This window comes from Heterostelium album, assembly GCF_000004825.1.
Source record: "Heterostelium album PN500 unplaced genomic scaffold PPL_scaffold13, whole genome shotgun sequence".
NCBI lineage: Eukaryota > Evosea > Eumycetozoa > Acytosteliales > Acytosteliaceae > Heterostelium > Heterostelium album.
The window spans coordinates 1,025,996-1,052,162 of record NW_008805075.1 but is presented as its reverse complement, the minus strand read 5'-3'; the positions used below and the strand labels follow the sequence as shown (position 1 = coordinate 1,052,162).

At 33.8% G+C, this 26,167-nt stretch overlaps 11 protein-coding genes across 11 annotated transcripts; 8 read left to right on the top strand and 3 right to left on the bottom strand.

The window, feature by feature from the left end:
• Positions 1 to 97: 97 nt before the first annotated feature.
• On the top strand, positions 98 to 1,061 carry PPL_11528 (Cycloeucalenol cycloisomerase; the record flags this gene model as incomplete). The annotated part of the gene is made up of 2 exons (XM_020582279.1): positions 98 to 247; positions 339 to 1,061. The coding sequence occupies 2 exons, from the start codon at positions 98 to 100 to the stop codon at positions 1,059 to 1,061; spliced, it is 873 nt and encodes a 290-aa protein (XP_020427582.1).
• A 421-nt stretch (positions 1,062 to 1,482) lies between these two features.
• On the top strand, positions 1,483 to 2,377 carry PPL_11527 (SAP domain-containing protein; the record flags this gene model as incomplete). The annotated part of the gene is made up of 2 exons (XM_020582278.1): positions 1,483 to 2,194; positions 2,289 to 2,377. 2 exons carry the CDS (start codon positions 1,483 to 1,485, stop codon positions 2,375 to 2,377), a joined length of 801 nt encoding a protein of 266 aa, XP_020427581.1.
• A 493-nt stretch (positions 2,378 to 2,870) lies between these two features.
• On the bottom strand, positions 2,871 to 3,458 carry PPL_11526 (HMG1/2 box-containing protein; the record flags this gene model as incomplete). Its single annotated transcript, XM_020582277.1, has 1 exon — positions 2,871 to 3,458. The coding sequence occupies one exon, from the start codon at positions 3,456 to 3,458 to the stop codon at positions 2,871 to 2,873; it is 588 nt and encodes a 195-aa protein (XP_020427580.1).
• Positions 3,459 to 4,474: 1,016 nt separating this feature from the next.
• On the top strand, positions 4,475 to 4,960 carry H2AX (histone H2A family protein; the record flags this gene model as incomplete). Its single annotated transcript, XM_020582276.1, has 1 exon — positions 4,475 to 4,960. One exon carries the CDS (start codon positions 4,475 to 4,477, stop codon positions 4,958 to 4,960), a length of 486 nt encoding a protein of 161 aa, XP_020427579.1.
• A 394-nt stretch (positions 4,961 to 5,354) lies between these two features.
• PPL_11524 (uncharacterized protein) lies at positions 5,355 to 6,710 on the top strand (the record flags this gene model as incomplete). The annotated part of the gene is made up of 4 exons (XM_020582275.1): positions 5,355 to 5,702; positions 5,791 to 5,991; positions 6,088 to 6,510; positions 6,615 to 6,710. The coding sequence occupies 4 exons, from the start codon at positions 5,355 to 5,357 to the stop codon at positions 6,708 to 6,710; spliced, it is 1,068 nt and encodes a 355-aa protein (XP_020427578.1).
• A 164-nt stretch (positions 6,711 to 6,874) lies between these two features.
• Positions 6,875 to 8,284, bottom strand: PPL_11523 (F-box/WD repeat-containing protein; the record flags this gene model as incomplete). The annotated part of the gene is made up of 1 exon (XM_020582274.1): positions 6,875 to 8,284. One exon carries the CDS (start codon positions 8,282 to 8,284, stop codon positions 6,875 to 6,877), a length of 1,410 nt encoding a protein of 469 aa, XP_020427577.1.
• Positions 8,285 to 10,339: 2,055 nt separating this feature from the next.
• Positions 10,340 to 12,585, top strand: PPL_11522 (coatomer subunit delta; the record flags this gene model as incomplete). Its single annotated transcript, XM_020582273.1, has 5 exons — positions 10,340 to 10,393; positions 10,748 to 11,436; positions 11,528 to 11,716; positions 11,785 to 11,950; positions 12,052 to 12,585. The coding sequence occupies 5 exons, from the start codon at positions 10,340 to 10,342 to the stop codon at positions 12,583 to 12,585; spliced, it is 1,632 nt and encodes a 543-aa protein (XP_020427576.1).
• A 281-nt stretch (positions 12,586 to 12,866) lies between these two features.
• Positions 12,867 to 14,081, bottom strand: PPL_11521 (uncharacterized protein; the record flags this gene model as incomplete). Its single annotated transcript, XM_020582272.1, has 2 exons — positions 12,867 to 13,829; positions 13,917 to 14,081. 2 exons carry the CDS (start codon positions 14,079 to 14,081, stop codon positions 12,867 to 12,869), a joined length of 1,128 nt encoding a protein of 375 aa, XP_020427575.1.
• Positions 14,082 to 15,726: 1,645 nt separating this feature from the next.
• Positions 15,727 to 18,641, top strand: snd1 (nuclease domain-containing protein; the record flags this gene model as incomplete). Its single annotated transcript, XM_020582271.1, has 2 exons — positions 15,727 to 16,324; positions 16,426 to 18,641. 2 exons carry the CDS (start codon positions 15,727 to 15,729, stop codon positions 18,639 to 18,641), a joined length of 2,814 nt encoding a protein of 937 aa, XP_020427574.1.
• A 1,271-nt stretch (positions 18,642 to 19,912) lies between these two features.
• Positions 19,913 to 24,483, top strand: PPL_11519 (uncharacterized protein; the record flags this gene model as incomplete). Its single annotated transcript, XM_020582270.1, has 4 exons — positions 19,913 to 20,079; positions 20,159 to 23,262; positions 23,339 to 24,390; positions 24,433 to 24,483. 4 exons carry the CDS (start codon positions 19,913 to 19,915, stop codon positions 24,481 to 24,483), a joined length of 4,374 nt encoding a protein of 1,457 aa, XP_020427573.1.
• Positions 24,484 to 24,815: 332 nt separating this feature from the next.
• Positions 24,816 to 26,161, top strand: PPL_11518 (uncharacterized protein; the record flags this gene model as incomplete). The annotated part of the gene is made up of 3 exons (XM_020582269.1): positions 24,816 to 25,058; positions 25,130 to 25,397; positions 25,500 to 26,161. 3 exons carry the CDS (start codon positions 24,816 to 24,818, stop codon positions 26,159 to 26,161), a joined length of 1,173 nt encoding a protein of 390 aa, XP_020427572.1.
• Between the last annotated feature and the right edge of the window lie 6 nt (positions 26,162 to 26,167).

The window sequence follows — 26,167 nt, the reverse complement described above, 5'->3', positions numbered from 1 at the left end:
AAATTTTGCAAGTGCATTTCATAAAAATTGAAGTTTTGATTGATTGATCATTTATTTAATCATAATAAAAAAAAAAAAGAGATATCACTGAGACAGAATGACAGCTACTTCAAAACAATCGAGTATTGCGTCACCTCATTGGTTCTCCAAAGTACCAAGCAAAGCATGGGCTGAGAAGTTCTATCTTCTCTACTCACCATTCTGGATTGGTGTCTTCTCGCTTGCCGTCATCACTGAAGAATATAAGGTAAAGATATAGGATTATTATTACTCTTTTCTTTAGAAACTTTAATAAATCTAACATTGTGAATCGAAAACACTACTATTTCACTCTCTAGAAATGGGCAGATTTAGAATTCTTTATTCTCGGACTTATTGTCTCTTTGCCATGTGTTATTGTGCCAATGTTGTTCCCGTGTGCTGCCGACCGCGATAAGCCATGGTACGAGAGATACTGGGTCAAAGCCAACATCTGGATTGCATTGTTTGGTTTCGTCGGTAACTACTTCTGGACACACTACTTCTTTGTGCTTTTACGTGCTACCTACCGATTCCCAGTGGATTTCCGTCTCAACGAGGTACCAGTGATGCTCTACTTTATCACCCACGCCTACTTTATGACTTACCATGCCGCTACCACACCGATCCTCCGTCGTTTCTGGTCGAGCTACGCTCCAACCGCGCCTGGAAAGCGTCAGCCACTCGGAAAGATCGTCGGTTCCATAGTGATCATCGCAGCCATGTCCTATTTCACTGCATTCATGGAGGCATGGACTCTCGAGAAGGTTCCATACTACCACATCGAGAATCGTGAGCAGATGTACTTGATCGGATCGACCTTCTACATGCTCTACTTTGTCGTTTCATTCCCAATGTTCACTCGTATCGACGAGACCAACGACGGACAAAAGTGGTCACTCAGCAGATCCGCTCTCGAGGCATTGGGATCGGCCATGATCGTCTTTATCCTCTGTGACTTCTGGCGTCTCATCATTGGTTCGATCACCGGTGATACTGCTGCCCAGGCCAAACCATTCTTGGGTGCACATGGACGTATCTAAATCGTCAATCATATGATAAATGCCCAACAAGAAACAATCAAAACAAAACATTATAAATAAAATAACTATGGTAATGATTTGGTTATAAGAATGAATGTATTTCATCACATTTGCTTTGCTTAACAACATCTGAAAGAATTTGATATAAACACTGTGTTTAGCAAATTTCAAAAATAAATTTCTTGATATGTAGTGTTGTGGTTGAACTTGGTTTAATTTTTTTATTTTATTTTATTTTTTTAATTTAATCATAAGAATTTTTTTTTTTTTTTTTTTTTTTATATTTTTGAATAATAATTCCGTTCAAATTATATATTTATATTTTTATTAGTTTTAAATTTAAATAATTAGCTGTTGAAGATCAATCAAAGAAAGTTTAAAAAAAAAAAAAGAGAGAAGAGAAAATTTAAAAAAAAAAACAATGAATCTATCAAAAAGTGAAATTGACAAATTGAAAGTTGAAGATTTAAAAAAAGAGTTGACAACCTTGGGATTAGATATCAAAGGTTTGAAGAAAGCAGAGTTACAAGCAAAGTTAATAGAATATATTGATAGTCATCAAGCACAACAACAACAACAACAACAACAGACAACCACAACAATGACAGTACCTGCTGCAACTACTACAACTAACACACCAACTGCCGTGGCCTCTGGCGAAGAGAATAAGACTGATGCCTCTGCAACTGCTACCGTTGTTGGAACTGACAACGGTGCAAATGGAACATCAACTACTACCACCTCTACAACCGCACCAGTAGACATTACAAAGATGACTCAACAAGAAAGAATGATATATAGAGCTGAGAAGTTTAAGACTTCACCAACTGTCTCGTCGGTCAACAACACAAGTAGCATCACCAGCAGTAGCAGTACAACCACTAGTGTAACCGCTGGAAACTCATCACCAGTATTGTCGGCAGCCGAAAAAGAGAAACAAAGAAGAGAAAGATTCGGTACTGCCAAAGATAACAATAGCAACAATAGCACAACCACCGAAGCTACTAGCACCAGCACACCTAAAGTTAAAACTACAAAGATCGATCAAAAAACAGAACTTTTAGGTACACATCAAGATATTTTAGCGAGAAAGAAAAAGTTTGGTGCCGCTGACTCTAACCCTCTGATACCAGGTAAATGATTACTTATTTGCTAAATTAATAATCATTATTAAATAGAATACAAACATTAATATTAATATTCTTTTTTTTTTCGTTTCGAAATTAGAATCTGATGAAACACTTAATCGTAGACTAAAGAGATTTTCAAATCCATCGACTAAACCAACAACAACTACTGAACAACCACAACAATAAACCAACCACAACAGTAAATAAAATAAAACAAAATAAGCTTTTAAAAGATGAAGAAGATATATAGTTATTGTAAACTATTTTACAAAAGAAAGAAGATGAAAGAGGAAAGAGGTAAACATGATGTTAGTTCATCAAATAGATGAAAAAGACAATCAACACCTGCAACAAGACCATTGTAATAGTAATTACTAAAAGAAAAAAGAAAAAAAAAAGAAAAAAAAGGAAAATACCGAATATAGTTATTCTTTATTTAATAATTAATAAAACATATCTATTATATTTTTAATCAAATAATGTTATTTATTTATTTATATTGAAAAAGTCTTTAATTGTTTAATTTATTGATAATGTAATGAATAAAATAGTCATTACTGGTGAAGTTTATTTAATGTTAATTGAATTGATTTAATAGGATGGTTTTTGTTCTGTACAATAATCGATCTTTTCTTTGTTTGTTTGTTTCTTTGGTTGGTTGGTTGGTTGGTTAATGCTATTAAGATTGTAGTTCATCTTTAATTTTAGCAGCTTTCTCTGCGAAACCCTTCTTCTCTGCTGGATGAAGTGCCATCCACTCTTGACCTAGTAGTGTTGATATATGAGCGTTGGAGAACTGAGGGTTTGCTTTCTTCAGCTCCTTTCGCTTCTGTTGTGAAAACAAAATAAAAGCATTGGGTGGTTTCTTCTTTTTATTGGCAACCTCTGTCGATACCGATGATGCTGTCGTTGATACTACTGATGCTTTATCATTACTTGGATTATTTGTTTTTGGTACTTTAACATTATTATTATTACTATTATCTTTTTTAGATTTCGATGCAGCTGCCACTGGTTTTTGTTTTTTAACATTATTATTATTATTATTATCTTGACTATTATCTTTCTCTATATCTTTACTATTCACAACAGCAGCATTATTATTATTATTATTTTCTTCTTCTTCTTCATCTTCATCATCTTGTATTAGATCATCTAATTCATCAGAGTAACTATCACTTTCATCTTCCAACTCTTCGAATGGCTTTACGATGTCCTCTGGTAACTCTAACTGCTCTAGAGTTTCAATCTTTCGAAATATGTTCATATTATATTGATTTAAAAAAAGATAGATAGATACTATGAATCTAATCTATCTATTTGTTGCTTTTACCTAGGAGAGTGAAATAGAATAACTACCTGATGTTTATGAAGATGACTATGACTAACCGATGTGTTCTTTTTACCAAAGACAACACATTAATAGTAAGTTACAACAACACAAAACATCGATCACTTAAAAAATAAAATCTAATTTTAAAAAAAATAAATGAATAATGTTGCAATTTAAGAAAAAACAACAATCAAATTGAAATTTCGATAATTATATTTAACAATAAGTATGTAATGTAAAGTAATAAATGAAACAATCTATCCATAAAAAAATAACAAAAGTAAGCAAAGATTATTTTTAAGTTACTATCTTGAACTAGTCCATAAAGATCACAAACAGCAAACAAAATTTAAAAGAGTTTAAACAGAGTCTAAAGTTAGTTGTGATCTGTTTTTTTTTATTTTATTTATTCAAATGATCAATTTAAGTTAAAAAATCATTTGTTTTCTTTTTTTTTAATTAATTAATTTAATTTTTAACATTTTTGTAAATTATCTTATTTTTAAAATTTTTAAAAATTAAAATTATATTAATTAACGACTAAAAGTGAAAACTAAAAGAATCAAGTTAAATTCAAATTTAAATTTTTTGGAGGTAAAGAATAACGGATCAAATTCTTGATGAAAATGAAAAAAATTGGAAAAAAAAATTTTCTTCAATAATTTTTTTGATAATGTTCGGATTTTTGGGTGAAAAATAAAATTGATTTTTGTGTTTGGCGCCAGATTTTTCAATGAGAATAGTGTGTTTTTTGAGTTATTTATTTTGAAAACTGAATTTTAATGATTTATTTTACAATACCTCCAACAACATCATTTTCACAAAAATTTATCTTTGTCTCAAAAACAAAAAAGTATAACTTTGTGTTCTTAATAATCAATCAACATTAGTTTATTATATTCATTAATTCAAATTAAAGTTTAACAACAACCCAATCAACAACAATAAAAATGTCCACTGCTGAATCTGCCCCAACCAAACCAGCCGCCAAGCCAAAGGCTACCCCAGCCGCCAGCACCACTGCCCCAGCAGAGAAGCGTAAGATCCCAAAGGGAAAGTCATCAAAGCCAGCTCAATCTCGTTCCGCCAAGGCTCACATTGTCTTCCCAGTCTCTCGTATCGAACGTTTGTTGCGTGAAGGTCGTTATGCTCCACGTGTCGAATCCAATGCTCCAGTCTATTTGGCTGCCGTCTTGGAATACTTGGTAATTGAAACCCTCGAACTTGCCTACAATACCTGTCACAACTACGGTAAGACTCGTATCACTCCACAACACATCAACTGGGCTGTTGGTAACGATCTCGAGCTTAACCAACTCTTCCAAAATGTAACCATTGCCAATGGTGGTGTCATTCCAAACTCTGCTCATCTCCAAACCAAATCATCCAAGAAGGGTAAGAAGAGCACCAAGGCTGAGGCTTCCCAAGGTTTCTAAACATTCTCAACGCCAAACAAATGTTGTTAGAGGATAAAACTTAATTGTTTTAATTCAAAGGCTTTTTTCAAAGCCACCCATACACCAAAGAATCAATTTATCTCTATAGATATTATTATTATTATTACTAACAAATTAAAATCAATCAAAATTATTTTATTAACTATAAATAATCGCTCTTCATACAGGTGTTAAATTTACAAGATCAAGTTGATCGACTTCACACAATTTTAATATTTTATTTAAATAAATTTATTATTATTTTTTTTTCAAAAATTCAAACAAAAATTGTTATTTTATTTAATTTTATTTAAGTTTTCAAACGACTCGTTTAATTTCTATTCTGATTGAATTTTAAATTAACATTTCATTATATTTATTTATAACTTGAAGAATGAAACCATCAAAGAATAACAATGTTAAAGGAAGTGAGAAAAAACAGCCACTGAGTGTAAAAAAGAATAACGAGAATAATAAAAATAATTTTAAAAAAGATAATAATCAATCAAATCAAGTTAAAGATAATATTAATAGCAAAAAACAAAGTTTAAAAAAGAATAATAATAATAGTAGTAGTAATAGTAAACCAAAGAGTGCTCATAATAATATTTATTCAAATAAATCATATAAAGAAAATAAAAAAGTCGATAAAAGAAATGATACAAGAACAACAGCACCACCAAAGAAAGAAATTAAGAAAATAGATACAACCGTAGAAGATAACGAAAAGAGAAGCTTATGGGTATGATCCTGATACCAAACTAAAATTTAGATGGTCATTGAATACTAATCAAATTATTAATTTATTACTTTATCATCATAATCAATAGAATCCAAAACCATTTGGAGATAGTGTTGATACCAGTTCAATATCTGATAGCGCCAACAAAGATGAATCATCGAAAGCATTTGAAAAGTTGGATAAACATTTGAGAGGTAGTAGATTTAGATATCTCAATGAAATATTATATACAAGTGAGAGTGATAAAGCTTTTGATGAGTTCAAGAGTGATCCAACTTTATTCGACCAGGTAATTTATAAATATAGAATTTGAAATAATAGTAATTTAGATGGATTTTTAACTTAATATATATACTCTATATCACCTTTGTCATCAACATTATAGTATCATACAGGATTTGCAGCACAGGTTGAACATTGGCCAATCAATCCATTGGATTTGATTATTCAAGATTTACAGAAACTTACTCAGAAGAATCTGGTGATTGCCGATTTCGGATGTGGTGAGGCAAGACTTGCAGAGTCATTGGAATCAAAGTTTAAGGTTCACTCGTTTGACTTGGTTGCAAAGAACGAGAGAGTGGTTGCTTGTGATGTCAAGAATGTACCATTGCCAGACAAATCCGTTGACATTGTAGTATTCTGTCTGTCTTTGATGGGAACCAATTTCTTGGACTTTATCGTAGAGGCTAACCGTGTTTTGAAACCCAACGGAAAGTTAATGATTGCAGAGATCGAATCGAGAATAACCGATAATGATTTATTTGTTAATGAAATTTCAAACCTACAATTCAAATTATCAAACAAAGTATGTTAATATGTTAATCAACTTATAATTATAATTTTAACTAACATATCATCATTTCAAAGAATTTGAAAAACAAATATTTCTTTTTATTTAATTTCACAAAGGTTGCAGATATCCACAAGAAGAATCAGAAAAACAATAATGATAGAAATATAGATTCATCAGCTATTTTAAAACCATGTTTATATAAGAAGAGATAGAAGAACAATAACAAATAGAATATAAACATTATAATAGCTTTTTTAAATAGGTAGTAATATATTTGTCGGTATCGTTTTATTATTTTATTTAAATATAACATACAAGTAGTAGGTAGTAGTAATAATATTATTGGTTGTAATGATACTTTTTTTTTGTTGTTGATTTAGACGAATTTTAATATTTGGATTTTAGAATCACTTAATCCGCACATCAACATATTGTCTTTGAATTTCAAGCAGGATACTGATGACTCGGATTGGAATAGTTCTACAGATGCACCGGTATTCAAGTTCCACCAACGGACTACTTGATCATTGGATCCTGTGATCAGTGAAGTACCCTCCCATTGCAGACATCTAATTGAGCCTTGAGTACGGAGTGAGCTGTATGCACCGTGCTTGATTCTTAGATCCCACAGTTTGACAGTAGTGTCATTCGAACCAGTGACAAGTATGTTCTCGTTGAATTGCAGACATCTGATACCTTCATCGTGACCGACCAACACATTCGATTCCTTTTGTGCATTGAGATCCCAGACACGCACTACTTTGTCGGATCCACCAGACATCAATCTGTCTCCGGTCATCTGTAGGCAAGTAACGCATGAGTTGTGCTTGAATGTTTGGAGTGGTTGCATATTTACTTGGGGTTCGCCTCTATCCATTCGGTCATTGAGTGATTCTTCGGAATTGATCAAATCGTCTACACGCCAGAGCTTGACAGTCGAGTCGGAAGAGCCAGAGGCAATCAGTCCACCAGACATTTGTAGACAGAATACATCGAAATTGTGTGCTTTGGTCGATACTATACTGTGACATTGACGCTTGCCAAGATCCCATAGCCTCAGACTGTTATCCAGAGAACCAGTAACCATGAAACCATTGTCGACATCCAAGCATTGAACAGGATAGGAGTGGCCATAGAGTGTGTACAGACATTTTCTCTTCTTGAGATCCCATACCTTGGTGGTCTTGTCGAATGATCCAGTGTAAATCAATCCATTTTCGTCGTCGTACAACATTGTCCAGACGGTGCCGGTGTGTCCATGTAGGTAGGACTCCTTGTATACATCGGAACTCCACTTGGTCTCCTTGATATAGTCGTATCTAAAGATGTCACGCCAGTGCAGATCTTTCTGGGTCTTTCTTTGGTGTGCAAAAGCCTCGCGATTTGGATAGTAGACAAAGTAGTTCTGATAGATAATCTTCCAGAGGAATTCATCCTGTGCGATGGCACGCCACTCCTTACACACCAACATGACATTCCAAATGTCCGAGTACTCCAGGAATCCGACGATATGTACCAGTAGCTCCATTGGCATTCTAGAGATGAACGTTTCCTTCTTTCCAGTGTGTATAAAGTTGGTGATACTCAGTGTTTTCTTCAGGACATGTCTGCTGTGTGATAGAAACTTGACCAGTCTTTGCTTTCTCTTTCCAGACTGTGCATTTTGTAGATCTGCCAACTCTTGTAATCGTTTCTCTTCTTCTTCTCGTTTCTCTTCGTATGAGTTTTCATAGTGAAAACTATCGAAATGACTAAATATTTGATTGTTTGTATAATCACCTATCATTTTCTCGTAAAATATATAAATATAAAAAAATATATAATTAATAGTATTTTATATAGTAATATTTATTGTTTTAGATATAATTAAAAATATTCATATAATAATAGTATCGATATTCCAATATAGTTATTCTTTTAATAAATAGTAATAATAAATATTGTCAGGAAGTATGGATAACAGATATTTTTATGAAGTAATTTCCAAATTTATAATAGTAATTTTTTTAATTTTATAAATCTTCAATTGATAAATATCTTTTTTGTATTATTTCTATATAAATATAAATATATATATTGAAAATTAATGTAACAAGTTTGATTTGTATAGTAATTTTGGTATATTTTAGTAAAATCGATGGATATTGTAGAATAGTTAAATCTTTTGATCTATAGTTATGAATAATTATATAGATATAATTAAAAATATATTTTAGATGTATGGAATAAAAATTTAAGTAAATAATTTAGTAATAGAACCATAAACATTTGATTATAATAAGTTGTTGTTACAGTAGAAAGTAGGTAAAAAGTTAGTATGTTTATTGTTATTTATATATAAAGAAGATAAAAATAGAAATATTAAATAGATAAAATAATTTTAATAATTGAAATTATAGGAATTATTTAAAAATTTACAAATAAATATATATTTAGATAAACTCTGAATAGATTTAGTTAACTATATATATACATAAATTAATGTTGTGAACTAACAAGAACAAAACAGTGTGTGTGTTTTACAAAAGTTATTGTTGGTTCTGATAGATATAAACAGAAGTGATAGTAAATAGTTTTTACAATATTTGATTATTTTTATAAAAATACAATTCTTCATATGTTTGTCTTTGTTTTTATATACTATACCAATATTCTTTGGAAGCACTGCTTCTTCTTGGCCAACGAATTCAATTTGAAAATAAAATAAGACTACTTTTATGATGTTACCACAGAGTAATTCTATTTGCACTGTCGATTGTTATTGTGAAGTTATAGCCACTTTGGAATGAAATGGCGTTGTGCGTGGGTGAATTTCGCTGAGAGGTTAACCAGTTGTTTTGGATTTTTTGTATGTGTTGTGTGTGTTTGTGTGTTTATCTCTATGTGTGAGTGGTAGGTATTGGACTCTGAACTTTGCAAAAAATTTATAGATAGATAGATAGATTTATTTTTAAAAGTATAGAATGTTAATTTATTTGTATTATTATTATTGTTGTTAAAAATATTTATTAATTATTATTTCTAGAAATTGAAATCTAGGTGGTTTATTTTTTTATAATATATATCTTATGTGAATTGAAAATAATAGAAACAATGTGTGTTGTATGTTCATACCAAAGAGATAAAAGATGGATTATTTTTCTATTGTTTTTAAGTAATGAGTTCTTGTTGTCATACCTTTTAGTACTTAAAGAGAAAAGAGGGGTAACATTACAGCAAATGTTTACAATTATCTTGTTTGTGTTTTAATTGTTTTATACTAAATAATAAAATATCCAATGGAAATGGTTGTCAGTTGATTAGTATTATCTCTAATCAATACTATTGATATTTTACGTATTGGTGGGTAGTTGTTAGTGTAGCGCTCGACATTTGTAGCACCACACACTTTTTAAAACTAATAAATTCAAATTTAATAACTTTGCAAAAATATAACTTATTAATAAAGTTCAAGTTCAATTTACTTTTACTTTTATTATAACTTCATTGGTATTACTAATAAAAATTCCATTTTTGTAAAAAGTGTGTGTTCACAAAACAAACACATAATTTCAAATATTAAAAAAAACTAAAAATAATAATTCTTTTTATAATTATAAAATTAAAATAATTAATAAAAATAGATATTCGTTTGTCAATATTAATTAATATATCTAAAGTTATTATTTTTTTCTATTTTGTTTAATTGTTGTACATCGTGAGTCAGCAATATAATTATTTATATATCTAATCCATTTTTTAATTATTTTTTTTGAAATATATAAAATTAATTAATTCAACTTTCATTTATAAATGATCTTTTGCTAATTAAAAAAAAATTGTAAAGTTATATATATATTTAATGTCAATTATAACTGTTGAGAATAAATTTGATGATTCACTTGACTTTTGCAAAGTATTTTTTCTGATGTGGTCAACACTTTATAAATTTTTTATTAGTGAACAAACAAAAATTTTTTTTATAAAAATAAAACAAAATTAAAAATCATTTAATGATCAATACCTTCTTATTGAATATTAAAATTAAGAGTGTTGAGTGATATTTATATATATATTAAAAGCGATAGATAGATATGGTAAGATTTCTTTTTTTAAAATTTATTATAATCAAGCAAGATAATGATAAAGAGATGATATGTTTAATTTAATCTTTTAGATTTAGTTTTATCATCATTCAATCAAATCATCATTATTAAATTAGAATTACATATATTAATATTTAAATGTATGTACATATATTTATAAATAGGTTGTTTTAGCAGCAGCAATTTGTACAAAGAATGGTAGACCTTTGTTATCACGTCAATTCTCAGAGATGACAAAGAGCAGAATCGAAGGATTGCTCTCTGCATTCCCAAAGTTGATTGGTAATGGCAAACAACATACATTCATTGAGACAGAGAATATCAGATATGTCTACCAGCCATTGGAACAACTCTATTTGGTGTTGATCACCAATAAGAATTCGAATATATTAGAGGATCTCGAGACATTGCATCTCCTGGCAAAGCTGGTGCCAGAGTACAGCTCATTCGATGAAGCCGATGTCTCGCGTAAGGCATTCGATATCATCTTTACATTCGACGAGGTCATTGCCATGGGATACAAAGAGCGTGTCACCGTGCAACAGATCAAGCACTTCATCTCAATGGAGTCACACGAGGAAGAGCGTGACAGAATGGACAGAGAGTTGCGTGAGAGCGAAGCAAAGAAGAACGCCAACAAAAAGATCAAGGAGATCGAGAAACTCAGACAAGACGATCTCGCTCGTGGTGGTTCCGGTCGTGTCGGTGGTGGTATCGGTGGTGGAATGGGTGGTGGCGGTGGAATGGGTAGCGGTAGCATGTCACCCTCATACTCTAGCGATCAACACTACAGTGGTGGAAGTGGTTACTCATCTTCCAACCCATCTCCACGTATGGATAAGAGAGAATCAACGTATGTATAAAAATGAATGATTAATACAAACAATGATGATGTGAGGTTGTTAACAATTTATTTAACTTTTTAACTATCTATTTATCATTAGTCCACCTACCAAATCACAAGTACCATCAAAGGAGGGTATGAAATTATCGAAATCTATCAAGAAATCATCACTTGCACAGGTCTTGAAAGAAGAGAAAGTTGTAGAAAAAGAAGAGGAATTAGAGGCTTTATTATCATCAGATAACACCGGTAGTTTAGCACCACCAACACCAGCTATACCAACTGAGGCGTAAGTTGAACAACTATATATTAAAATCATCTGAAACAAACGGTTACTAACCTTTTAATATTTTTTAGAGTACATATTGTTGTAGAGGAAACTGTTACAATTGTTATGGAAAATGATGGAACCATCAATACTTTAGATATTAAAGGTGTATTGGATGTAAATGTTAACGATCCAAATCTAGGACGTGTTAAAGTATCAGTTCAAATGCCAAATAATTCCAACTTCCAATGTATTGTAATGTATCATATATAACAACAACAGTGAAACTCAGAGTATAGCTGTAGTTGGATATTTAATTAACTCTCTCGCTCTCTCTCTTCTACTCTTTTGAATAGACTCATCCAAATATAGATAAACCAGCACTCACTAGCAGTTCAACTTTGAGATTAAAGGATGGACAAAAAGCATTCCCAGCGGGTGGTGTCTTGAAGTGGAGATATAGAGTACCAGAGGATTCGATGATTCCACTGAAAGTAAATTGTTGGCCATCGCCAAGCGGACAGTCTACCACTGTCAATTTGGAGTATGAATCGGTTGTGCAATTCCCATTGAAGAATATCGTAATCTCCATACCGAATCCATCGAGTGCAGCACCATCGGTCGACCAATTCGACGGACTCTACGAGTACGACAGCAAAGCAAAGAACATCCTCTGGAAGATACCACACGTCGACAACTCCAATCGTACCGGATCGTTGGTATTCACCGTAAAGGGTGCAACCAGCAACTTCTTCCCAGTACACGTCAACTTTGTTGGAAACAACAGTTTATTCGTAACCGTCGCCGAAGTAATACAAGAAGAAACCAACAAACCAACTAAATTCTCAACTGAAACAACTTTAATGGTTGATTCCTATGAAATCAATTAGATACAATAATAATTATAATAATCAATTCGTTTTATAATCATAATCATAATAATAATAATATTAATAATCAAAATATAATCATTTTTAAAACCTAATAAATAATAATTTGTAATAATTAAAAAAAAACATATATAAAAACATATAACATTGTTTAATTGAATATAATCAAATCACAATAGTATTTATTATTATTATTATACAAGTTTATGATGTTTTTTTGTTTTACGAATACTAAAGAATTGTATTTATGTATGTGTATTATCGTTGTTTGTATACATTATTTATGAAGGTATAACAGTTTTCTTTTTAAAACTAAAACTAAAACTTCTCGATTTCTTTGTACTAATATTGTGATTATTATTATTATTTGTATCGCTATGATTACCGTTGTTTATAGAATGGTCACTATTAATACTTAGAATATGATTATCTATATTTGTGTTGTTGTTGTTGTTGATGTTGTATTTAGTATTATTCATTTGTTCAAATAACTTTAAATTGGCAGAATGCTTTTCATTTCCTTTATCTAATGAAGATGAATCATCTGTTTTTGGAGTGGATGTTGTCGTCGTTGTTGTTGTTGTTGTTGCATTATTATTATTATTATTACTATTATCATTACCTCGTTCGGATGAAAAAGATGAAAAAGATGATGGTTTCAATGTTGTTTCAATAAAAGAACTTGAATACCTATGATACGATGATGATAATGACGACGATTGTTGTTGTGATGTCTTTTTAAGTGTTGGGTGTGCTGTTGTGAATGATGACTTTGATGATGGTGATGTTGAATTATTGTTGTTGTTGTTGTTGTTGCTACTGCCATTAGTAGTTGATGCTGTTGTTGTTGTTATTTTTGTTGTCGAGGATGAAGAAGATGCTGCTGCTGTTGATGTTGTAGTAGTTGCTGTTGTCGATGAGTTGTTTGTCGATGTATTCGATGATGACGACGATGTCATAGGTGTAAGAGGATGATAAACAGGCATTGTCAAGTGTTGGAATATACTATCTTTCTTTCTCAGTAGTTCGTCTTCGAGATTCGAACGTCTAGTCATACTCTCTCTTATTGAATTCTCTGCCTGTTCCATCAACAGATTCTCTGAATCCAAATTAGAGTGTGTCGCCAATTTCCTCAACCAATCGTCGAGATCCAACTTACTCTCGGCATACAAATAAAAGATTCTCTGTGGTGTAATTATAACGAAACCAAATTCACTCTGAATACTATTTATATCTGTGCAAACCTGTAATATAAGTTGTATTGTATATATCTATTAGTTTACTATTATATTCTAATAATGATTATGATTGCTATTAATAACTTTACATACATTTACAATAGATTGTTCTAAAGGTATTGATCTATAATTCTTATCATGTTGTGTCTTGTGATAGTTTAGCTTACTGTCAGCACCAAGAGAGAACCATCTTCTCTGCCATTTCTTATTAATAATGCCTTTCTTGTATAGATATCCTGTTTTTGTTGGTTTTTGCATTTATCCGTATTATATATATGTTTGTGTATTGTATATTATATTATTATATTTTAGTAGTTTTGTAATTTAAATGTGATGTGATGTGATGATCACTAAGATTATGATGATTATGCTATTATCTATAGCAATATTCTCTATGTTTGTTTTAAAATTCAATTAGTGATAATATTTAATTTTAATTTGTTTTAAAAATTTTTTGTTCGCAAAAAACCAATCAATCCATCCTTTTCGATTTTTTGATATTTTTTTTTAAATATCCAACAACATTTTACCCATTTGCATTTATAAAAATGACATCATATCTTTTATTACATTCTTGTTTGTTCATTGGTTAACAACTTCTTTAAAGTTATAAGTGAAAGCATCATGATATTTGAACTTTTATAACATTTAATTTTCTTTTGGTGAAAAATCAACAAAATTATTAAACAGATAAAATTTAATTTTATTGGTTATATTGAATACAATCTAATATATTCGAAACTAGCATCTTTTAAAACAAAAATAATTATAAAAGATTGGAAATAGTATTATTTAACATGTTATTTATTTTTGAATTAATCGCAGCGATGACCTAAAATATTTAATATTAAACAAATAACAAGAAGAGAAGAAGCCGATGAGATCTCATCATTTAGAGATTAACAGCTTGAGCTCTATGACAACACGTGCAACCCATTAACTGCATTCAACTTTTGAAATGCACTGACAGAATCATACCAAAGACTACATTGTAATTAAAGAAATCGAGCCATTTATTACTATCTAACAAATCAAAAAAAGAGTTTTGTAATGCATCAAATTGTTTCAACCGAATGATGTGGTCAGTGATCGAATTCATATTTAAATGTCGACATCTTGAGAAAATATTACCAAAGAAGATCACTTCCATACCTACCAACATAAAACCATTTTTAAAAATCAAGTTACTCGACTGGGACGATCTATTTGGACCAAAAATAGTACAATTATCAAATCTTAAGATCTCCAGTAACATCAAGCATTCATACAATGCTCTCATTTTATCAATTCTGTGGCCCTCTTCGCAAAACTGATTTGTTTCCACATCATATTATTAATAAAATAAATAAATAATTGATCCATTTTCAAATTAAATTACCATACAATGAACACTAGAACAAAATATTATTAATAAAATTATAAAAGAAAAAGAAGAGATGTCTGAACTCCCATCTGATAATATAAATTTGTCTACTTTCAAATGAATTCAACAACATATTATACAAAATTAAAAAATATTTGAACCTTCAATTAATATTCAATGGTAATCATGTGAAAAGAAATGTCTTTGAGTTATTCTATCTTTTCCTCACACTTAGTTTTTTCACATGATCAAAATTTTTCATTTTTTTCTGATGTTGAAGTTCTCTGGGTTGCAGAAAAACTTTGACTTTTTTATATTGTCATTTTTTTGAAATTACATTGCTAAATCAATTGAAAAAAAACTTTTTATGTATTATTAGTGGGGATCATCATTTTTGTGTATTCTAATTATTTTTTTTTTTAACTATATTTATATAATTTAACTTTGTTTTGTTTATTTTATATTTATATTTATATTATATTTTTGTTGTTTTATTAATAAAATAAATATCTATTCTATTTTCACATATATATAAAAAGAATGATGTCAGCAACACCATCGACAACTACAACCAATACACCAACTACCACCGCCACCACCTCACAAATTAAACCAAACGCTACATTGCGTGGTGTCGTTCGTGCAGTGAATTCAGGTGACAGTTTGGTGATCCAAGAGATCGACCCAAGAGGTGAATACCAACAAAAGTCAGAGTACTTGTTGTCGGGAATCAGTGCACCTCGTCTCGGTCGTCCAGCTCTCAACGACAAGCCAGCCACTACAGACGACGCCTTTGCATGGGACTCACGTGACTACCTCCGTAAGAAATGCATTGGAAAGCGTGTCAACTTCTCGATCGATTACACCAACCCAGCCTCAAAGAAATCAAACATCACTGCCTTCCTGGTGGACGATGCAGTGAACTCACTCAACAAACAGATGGTAGAGTCGGGTTGGGCCACCGTCTACAAATCCAAGAAGCCAGATCCCGTCCTTCTCCAACTCGAGACTGAGGCTGCCTCAAAAGAACTCGGTGTACATAATAAGAATCCAGTTGCACTCAAGGGTGCTGTTCGTCCCAATCACACTATCAACAACTTTGATCTCTTTAACAAATTAAAGGGAAAACAACTTCAAGGTATGAACTTTTTTAATTTATCTAAAAAATAGACTTAGAGAAAGAACAAATCTAACTAATTTATTTAATCATCATCACCACCATCATCATCATATTTAAAGGACTTGTTGAGAATATTAGAAATAGTAATACTTATAAAGTTGTAATTTTACCATCATTCCATCTTGTTCAAGTACAGTTGTCAGGTGTTCAGTCACCAGCATATAAGAAGGATGCTAGCGGTCAAATGGCACCAGAGCCATTCGCTGTTGACGCAGAGACTTTGGTTGGAAATAACGTTCTCCATCGTGAGATTCAATTGACTTTGGATACATTCGACAAGCAAGGTAATTTGTTTGGATCTATACATTGTGCCGGTAAGGATGTTGCCGAGGAGTTGCTTCGTCAAGGTCTCGGTACTTTTGTTGGTTGGAGTGCCAATTCGCGTTCCGCTGCCGACCAAAACAACTTGAAGACCGCCGAACAATCTGCCAAGACCGCCGGTCTAAGAATGTGGAGCACTGGTGCCGGTGCTTCTGCATCTTCCACCTCAACCACTTCCACCTCGTCGGCCTCCACCACCTCTGGCTATCCAGATGCCATCGAAGGAAAGGTCGTTGAAATCGGAAACAGTGGAAACATCACCATTTTGGATGCCAACAAAAACGAACATAAAGTTGCTCTCGCTTCGATTCGTGTACCAAATCTCATTCGTCCAAACGACAACGAGCAATCGAAATCAAAGGAAGAACAAAAACTCATTAAATTCGAGCGTTACTGGGCATTCGAAGCCAAGGAATGGCTCAGAAAACACCTCATCGGTAAGCAAGTGAACGCCAAGCTCGATTTTGTTAGACCAGCTATCGCTGCCTCTGAACTTCCAGAGAAGCCATTCTACAGTGTCTACTTGGGCAAGGGTAACGTCTCCCTCGGACTCGTCGAGGCTGGTCTCGCTCGTGTCACCGAGCACAAGGGTGCCGACTCACGTTCGATCGACTACGAAGCTTTGATTCTCGCCGAGAACAAAGCCAAGAAGAGAAACGCCGGTCTCCACTCCAACAAAGACTCCACCCCAACCTTTAACGTCAAGGATTGCTCTGCAGCCGACGACAAGAATCTCAAGACCAAGGCCACCCAGCTTTTACCACACATCAAGGGATCGTTACACGGTGCCTCTATCGACTATGTCTTTAGCGCTCAACGTTTCAAGATCTACATTCCAAAGGAATCGTGTTTGATTAACTTCTCATTGAGCGGTGTCCGTGCACCAAAGCGTGGAGAGTCCGTAGAGATGGACGAGATCTCCAACAACGCTTTGTTGTTCTCACGTGCCAATTTACATCAACATGACGTCTCTGTTCAAATCGAAGACGTAGATAAGGGTGGTAATTTCTTGGGTAATATGTTGGTCAACAGCAAGAGTTACGCTATGACTTTGGTCGAGAATGGTTTTGCCAGTGTTAACGACCCAATGAACCGTCTCTACAATCAAAAGGCCTATTTGGACGCCGAAGACAAGGCCAAGAAGAGCAAGTTGGGAATGTGGAAGAACTACGATCCAGAAGCAGAGCAACGTCAATACGAAGCACAACTCGCTGCCGAGGCTGAGAAGCGTGCCGTCAAGAACGAAGCCAGTGAAGTCATCATCTCCAGTGTTATCTCACCAACCGAACTCTTTGTTCGTCCAAACAACAGCAACACCACCGATATCGAAGAGTCACTCAAGAAGCTCGACTTGGACGACGCTCAAGTTCCAAACTGGTCACCAAAGGTAGGTGATCTTGTAAATGCCCAATTCAGTGCAGACAACAAGTGGTACCGTGCCAAGGTACAATCGATCGAAGGAAAGGATGTCAGAGTGCAATTCTACGACTATGGAAACTCTGAGACCACCACCATCAACAAATTGAAACCACTGTCTGCCAAATTCCAATCGTTGGCTCAACTCTCCTACCCAGTCAACTTGGCCTATATCAAATGCTCCAGTTCCGAACAACGTATTGAAGATGCTATTATTTTCTTGGAAGATGAGTTCCTCGGTAGCTCAATGAATATGTCTGTCCAATCAAAGGAGGACAACGGTAGACTCAATGTTTTGCTCCAAGACGGTCAAGGATGTCTCAACGCCGAACTCTTGAGAAATGGTCTCGTTAAACTCGATCCAGCAACCAAGAGAAACCCAGTCGTCGTAAGCAAACTCGCCGATGAAGAAAAGCACGCTCTTTCCAAACGTCTTGGTATGTGGGAGCACGGTGACGTCACCAGTGATGACGAAGATGAACAACCAAAGTTTGGAAGAGGTAAAGGTGGTAGAGGTGGAAGAGGTGGAAGAAAGTAAACAAAAAAAACTAATTATCATGCCATCAATATATATATAATAAAAAACATTCTTAAAACCTAAAGTTTATTTAGCCATAGCTTTACAACATTCAAAGATATATTTCTTGAATTGATTTCAATTGGTCTAACATTTGCAACTGTTAGGTTGTGATCTTCAACTACTATAGCCATCATGATAAACCATTTTCTCACACCCAACATTTGAAACTAATCGGTATTATCCTCTCAACGTCAGCAAAAGGTTTTCTTTATGTGTACAATGATTTGTTAATGAGCTGAATAACATCTTACAATGCCGATGGATATTGATTCGTGTTTGGGTCGAACGATGAGAGCAAGATATTTTATCAACATTGAATTCAGACTCGATCGGAACTCGCTTGAATGTTTCCTTGAGCGGATCAGAGATGGATGTTGTGCCGGGTGGTACGCTACCACTGCTTAGTAATAGCTGGTTCTGATCTTCGTTCTAGAGTATATCTTACATGCAACGAGATCTGCCGTATGGCGATACTAGAAGTCTGCATTTGGGATATTCAAGATCTGGACAAGCTTAACTCTGATATGTAACAAAGGAGAGAATGGTATTCTCTGTGTAAGTTTGTTATGACCGACATTACGTGCATTCTCAGCACCTTGATGACCAGTAGTGTTGGAAAGAACTTCAATTCAATGACGCTTAGTAAATTAAAAAAACAATAATCTATATCTCTCTTTATATTTAAACATTATTTATAATATTTTCTGTTTCCATATCATGTTAAATATATTCTATTCAGGTAATTTATTAACTAATCAAATAGTTAATAAAGATAAATTCATTCATAAGAGTGAATGTTGACAAAGTTACCATGCTTTATGATTAAGCTTATTCTTTAATTTTTGTTAATCAGCAATAAAATCAACCAATCATGTGGGGTGATCTAAAACTCTTCTGTTTTTTCAACGAATCAAAAACTAGATTGAGCAAATATTTTTTTTTTATTTTTATTTTTGTGATGAGTTTTGGCATCTCAAAATCCAAAAAAAGAATAGAGACAGCACCTTTTCGTGACAACCGTTTTTCAAAGATTATTCAAAATTATTTTTGTTTCATTCATTCTTACTGTTTTTACAAAGACCACAACAACGTAACGGTCCAAATGAACGAGAAACCTTTTTAAAAGATCTGATAAAGACAATGATCGATAATCAATTTTAAAATATAAACATCTTTATATTTATTATATCTTTTTATTTATATAAATATATAGATTCAAAGAAAAAATAATGAAAATAAATATTTTCTATTTATCACTTTTATTAGTGTGTATAACATTAACTACCAACTATGTAAATGCAGATAAAACATTTACATATATGTCACATCAATATAAATTATTGGACACTCAATATAATTGGGATGGTGCCTATAAAATGGCAGAAAGTCTCGGTGGGTAAGTTGTAAAAAAAAAAAAAGGAAAATAGAAATGTTAAATATTAATTACTTTTCGAAAAATAATTATTTTTAAATAGTTATATTGCAGCTTTTGAAACCTATGATGAATTTGTCAAGGTAAATGAAGGACTTCAAATTCCTGTTGGAAATTTAGTTTGGTTAGGTGCTAAGGTTGGAGCAGATATTTATAATTGGATGTGGATCAATGGTTCAACCAGAAATTCTCCTTTCTACAGCAGCATTCCAATGAGTAGATGTCCCTTATTCTGTGGTCAGTTCGAGGGTAATTTGGTTAGCACTCAAATTCACTTTGTTGCCGGTCCAGACAATATGAAGTGGTTGCCATCCAGCCAAAAAGACCTCCATTACTTGGTTGTTGAGATTGAACCAAACGGTATTTCGCCACAGGTTTCTATCATGGACAACGGTGCCTACTGGGTCTCTATCTATAATATTCCAGGATTCATCAAAGGTGTTACAACCGTAGATGTAACCAATCCCTCTGGAAATCGTGTTGGATGTACAAGTACCAGTTCAACCACCGCCAATTCCATTACTTGTAATTTCGAAGTTGCACCTCTGCAATCGTACGCCGGTGCATTCTCGGTCTCCTTAACCACAAATGGAGTGGTTAGAGATTACCCAAATCTCTTCACTTTCTCTCAACCATGGGTTTCTACCGTTCGTTACTTTGCCGCCACACCAAACGCCGTTACTTTGACCGGTGGTAATTTCCTGATGATTCAAAATACCACACTATGTCCATTCGTAATCAACGGTTTGCGTTGCGCTTCATATGTAATCTACCAAGATCAAGTTAATCGTTTGGCTGACATTGCCTTCCTTACTTTCGCCCAGAGCATGGCATCAAAGAAATTGTTCCCAATTGAAATTAATCTCCAAGAGTACGGAAACTACGTTTATTCAGCTCGTCCAGCTATTCTAGAGGAGACAACTATGCAACTCTACAGTTTCTTACCACCATTGAAATACTCAGATTCTGCCGCATGGGTTAAGTCACTTGCTGTCTACAAGGATCCAGGATATGTAGCAAACATCAACAACACAGCACTCGTTAATTTCGTCAAGTCACAATTGCCATCGGATTCACCAAAGCAAATCTGGCAAAACATTCAGACCAATGCTCTCACCTTTGATCTCACCTACCAATCGTCACCATACTCGAACAGTTTTGCTAATACCACCGGTCAAATTGGCTTCAGTTCAGTTTACTATGTCGATACCAACGTTCCAAGTCTGGTTGGTGTTGGTCCACTTGACAAGAGTCTGTTCCCTACCTTTGTAATTTACGGTACCCTCACACCAACTCAATTTCCAAATAGTGATTGCAGTATGTGGACACAAGGAGGAAGTGCGAATATCAATATGAACACAATGGCTTGGTTGTACGCTACAACCTCTTGGTATTTCAATGGACAAGGACCAGTACTACCAAGTTCTTATTCGATTTCAGGAACTAACGTAAATATCAACGGAGCTCCCAGCATCAATTCAACCACCAGTAATTTTATTGCTTCGGTTGTTTTCAGTAATAATGACAGACCATCAATGACCAGAACAATGAACGTGTCATGTTCTTTTGGTGCGCCATCGATCGATTCAATTACAATGAATTCTCCCACTAATATGACTATCGCAGGTTTCAATCTCGGTAACCAATTTATATTGAACGTCAATGGAAAACCAGTCTACACCGAGCTGAACACTGTTGAGTTTAGAGCTGTTAATCTCAATGTTTATCTTCCACCAGCATCGACTCTCTCCATCACTGTTACAGTTGGAAATAAAACTTCAGCTGCCAAATCACTGGTTACCTCTGGAAACTATCCATGGTTAACCTCTGTCACACCCAATAGATTTTCGGTTGCCGCTACTCAAACATTGATTGCCACCGGTACGAACTTTGGTGCTCAACCACAAACACCGGTTTTGAAGTTTGGAGTCAAAGGTAATGAAGTAATCTGTACCTTTGGTGCTTGGATCAACTCAACTTCCTTCTCCTGTAGTCTTGCGGCTCCACCATCAAATCTCAGAGATATGCCATTACGTGTCACCACCTTCAGTGTAGACGGTAGCTCTGGTATTCCAAACATGGATCTCTATGTCTCTTTCAACAATATCAAGGTTACCAATCTCATCCAAAACGACCTTGCCGTTACAATGATCGGTGATTACTTTGATCTCTACTCACAGGCATGGATTATCACAGTTGGTGGTGGATCTCCAACCAGTGTTGCATGCACCAGTGCCACCACATGTACATTCCAATTGTCTGCCCAATGTAAAGACGGTCAATTTAAGGTCGATGCATCCGCACTCGGTAGCGTATTCACTCAAACCCAATATTGGAAACCAATTCTCCAAGTCGCATCTTCACCAATCAGTTTAACCTCTGCGGTCAGTGGATACTTTATTGGAGCCACCACCAAGGTTATCTTTGGGGCCTACCTCAGCCAACCATCGACAACCGTATCGATCACCGGATCCGATCCATTCTTCATCACCCTCCCACTAATGGTTGGAAACAATGTACCAATCACTTTCTACAATGACATTAACCAACAATCCAAAGTTTACTATGGAGCTTTCCCGCCACCAACCATCAATAGTTTCGCTCAAAATGGAGATACCATCACATTCCAAGGTAATTTCTTTGGTTCCAATACCAATACATTCGGTGCAGCCATCGGTGGTCTCAATGTTCAAGCTACCAGATTCTCAAGCATCAGCTATACCTCTGTCAGTGTGAATATCGCCAACACTTCAAGAAGTGGTGATATCACTATCTCAGCAGGTGGTCAGACCTCACAACCATTCAGAATCAACCTCAAACCAGTCATTGAAAGCATCACTAGTCCACCTGTCGTCGGAGGTTTAATTACTCTCACCGGTAAGAGCATTGCACCATTCTCATTCGACAATACCAAAGTATTGGAATTCAAGATCAACGGTAACGGTTGTGTAAACCCAACATTTGGTGATTCTGAAAATCAGACCGTAGTATGTACCGCTCCACGTGGAGTAGGTATTGCAACATTCTCTGTCTATGTTCCAAATACCAACATCGAGCCAACCAACTTTACAGTACAATATCAAAAACCAACCGTTATCAGTTCATCATCAACTATTTTCGGACGTGCCAATTTAGTAACAATTACAGGTAAATATAAAACATATAAAATTGAAGATAATTGTTCTGTTTATTAATATAAATTTAAATTCATTATTATTTCCAGGTACCAATTTTGCCAATGTAGATTTATCAGTTACCATTGGAGGTCAACCATGTACAGCTCCACAAGCAAGCACGGATGGTACTACTGTTATTTGTAACTTTGCTTCCACTGTTCAAAGTACTGTTGCTTTGACCGTAAATGTCACAGTTAGCTCATTCTCTGATGCCAAGGATGTATTTATCTATATTGCTCCAACTGTTTGTCCAACTGACTGTGGTCAAGGTACTTGTGACACCATGAAGGGTACTTGCAAGTGTTATGCCGGTTGGATTGGTTCTGTCTGTTCATTCAAGATCTCTACCAACACCACAAGTTTCGCTCCACAACTCGATAGCTATAGTGACAGTGTTTTGGGTAGTGGTTACGATTCACCATTCTTTGTTTCGATCCACGAGCTCAGAGAAGTCGATGCCAGCGGTACCATCATCAGTCAAAAGTTGATCAAGGAAATCACTTGGACAAAGACCGTCTCTGGAAATCTCAATACATATTCGGGTAGTGTTGGAAATGCCAACATTGAAATCAAGGCAAACATTATCACTACAGCTGGAACCTACAACTTCTTGGGTGACAGTTTCGACACCAAACCAAACTCTCTCAAGTACACCATCAACATTAGCAAATGGGATTTCGTCAATCCAGCAAACAGCTTGAAGGTTGTCTTTATCTATGCCGGTGTCAAGAGCTCACTCTGCGTCGACTCTCAAGTTGTTCTCTCTGGTAGAACCGCGGACAACTCCTTCACCAGATACGTAGAGATCAACACTGCCACAGCTATTCTCCAATCTTACTATGCCGACCGTATGGAATCTGACGGAGGAAAGTTCAGATCAGCCAAGATCGATATCTTACCATCGACCGACCCATCGATGCCAACCACTACCACATCCAACTCCAATGCTATTTACGCAATGACTGCAATCAGTATTGAAAATTTCTCGAGCTACGCAATCATCGATCCATACTTTGTAACAACATTAATCGATAGAGAAATCTGTGACATCAACAGTGCCAACACAAACTTTGACCTGAAATGGAAGTTCCCAGTAGTTGTAATCTGCTCATTTATTCTCTCTATCTTTTTGTCACTATAGAGTGACATTCCTATCACTAGAGTATTAAACTATCATATCAAATATTTATAGAAATAAATTCATACAAAAATCGAAATAAAATAATTGTTTTTCTCCACACTAAATTCTGATCATACCACTATTTCATTTCATTCATACAACCACAAACCACCCCATTTTTCTCTCAATTCTGATCATACCACTATTTCATTAACACACAACCTTTTTTTGATTATTTTCATTTCTTTTTTCAACTAGTTTACAAATATTTGTAGATGAAATAATTATTTAATTAAAAAAATGATTTGAAATTTGAAGTTAAAGTATTCAATAAAGATGTAAGTTCATTATATCAACTTCCAATCTATTACATTTTTATTTTCTAACTACATTGTAAAATTAAAATGACAAAATTTAATATATTTATATTTATTTTATTAGTTGGAATAGTTTTTTCATACCCATCACAGTCAGATATTTATAAAGGATCAATTTTTAAATTAACCACATGGGAGATATTGAAAACTTTTACTTTTGATCAAACTGTAAAATGTATTACTATTAATATTCAACAAGATCAAAGTTCAAAATTATTATTATATAAAGAAGATCAATTTTTGGATGATTACTCTGATTGTAAGGAAAAAGTAAATATTATTATTAAAAACAAACTTTTTTTAACAAACAATTCTAATCATATCTTTCTTTTTTTTATTAGGAGGATGATGCCATTTGGAAAATCGATTTAAATAATACTATTGAAAATATTGTCTTGCCAGATACTATTGTTCATAATCCAGAGCAATCGAAATATATATTAGCTATATCCAATTGTAATTTGAAATACTATGAAAAATTGGATGTCAATCATTATACCATCGAGGTCAAATATAATGAATTGGAATCATCAATCAGAAATGATGTATCCATATTTCAATTGGGTGTTTTCATAGGATATTCAGTTATATTGATTCTAACGATTTTCTGTATTATCATGTCCATTAGAAGATCTTTGGATCCGAGCGTAGTGAAACTTCTTACTCTGGTTATCATTATCAAACTGGTTGGTCTGTTCTTCTATTGGATAGTTAAATTCATTGAACAAGAAGATTTGGTTAACGACAACCTATTCATAGCTGCCAAGTTTTTTGACTGGGTTTCCTACTGGACTTTGGCACTTTTAACTCTTTTGGTCGCCAGTGGATGGAATACCTCACCACTTTATCCATATGGAACATGGATAGCACAAAAGTATTTCCTTGCTGGTTATTACATTGCCATGATATTTTTCACTTTTGTTTTGAATGTCATTCCTAGAATTACATTCTTGAAAATGCACCATTACGAATACTACTACTACACCATCCCAGGACTTATTCATATCTTACTGATCCTCGTGGCTATGACAATCTTTTTAATAGTTATTAGACAGTCATACAGAGCACACGAAGACACTATTAAGAAAGCATTCTTTTTTAACTTTGGTGTTGTTTCAATCATTTGGTGGGTTGCCATTCCACTCTCTTTAATCTTCTTTGTCTTCCTTGGCAAAGATAAAAGACAAATATCACTCTACGTTTTTGACACTGCAGTCGAAGCCACCTTTTATATTTATATACTTTACCAATTCAGACCATCAATCAAGAATACCAATCTTAATTTTAAAATGGAAAAAATTCAACCAACAAACAATAACAACAAAGTATTAAAATCTCCAAGAGAATCGAGCGGGCAAGCAACAACAGTTTAATAATAT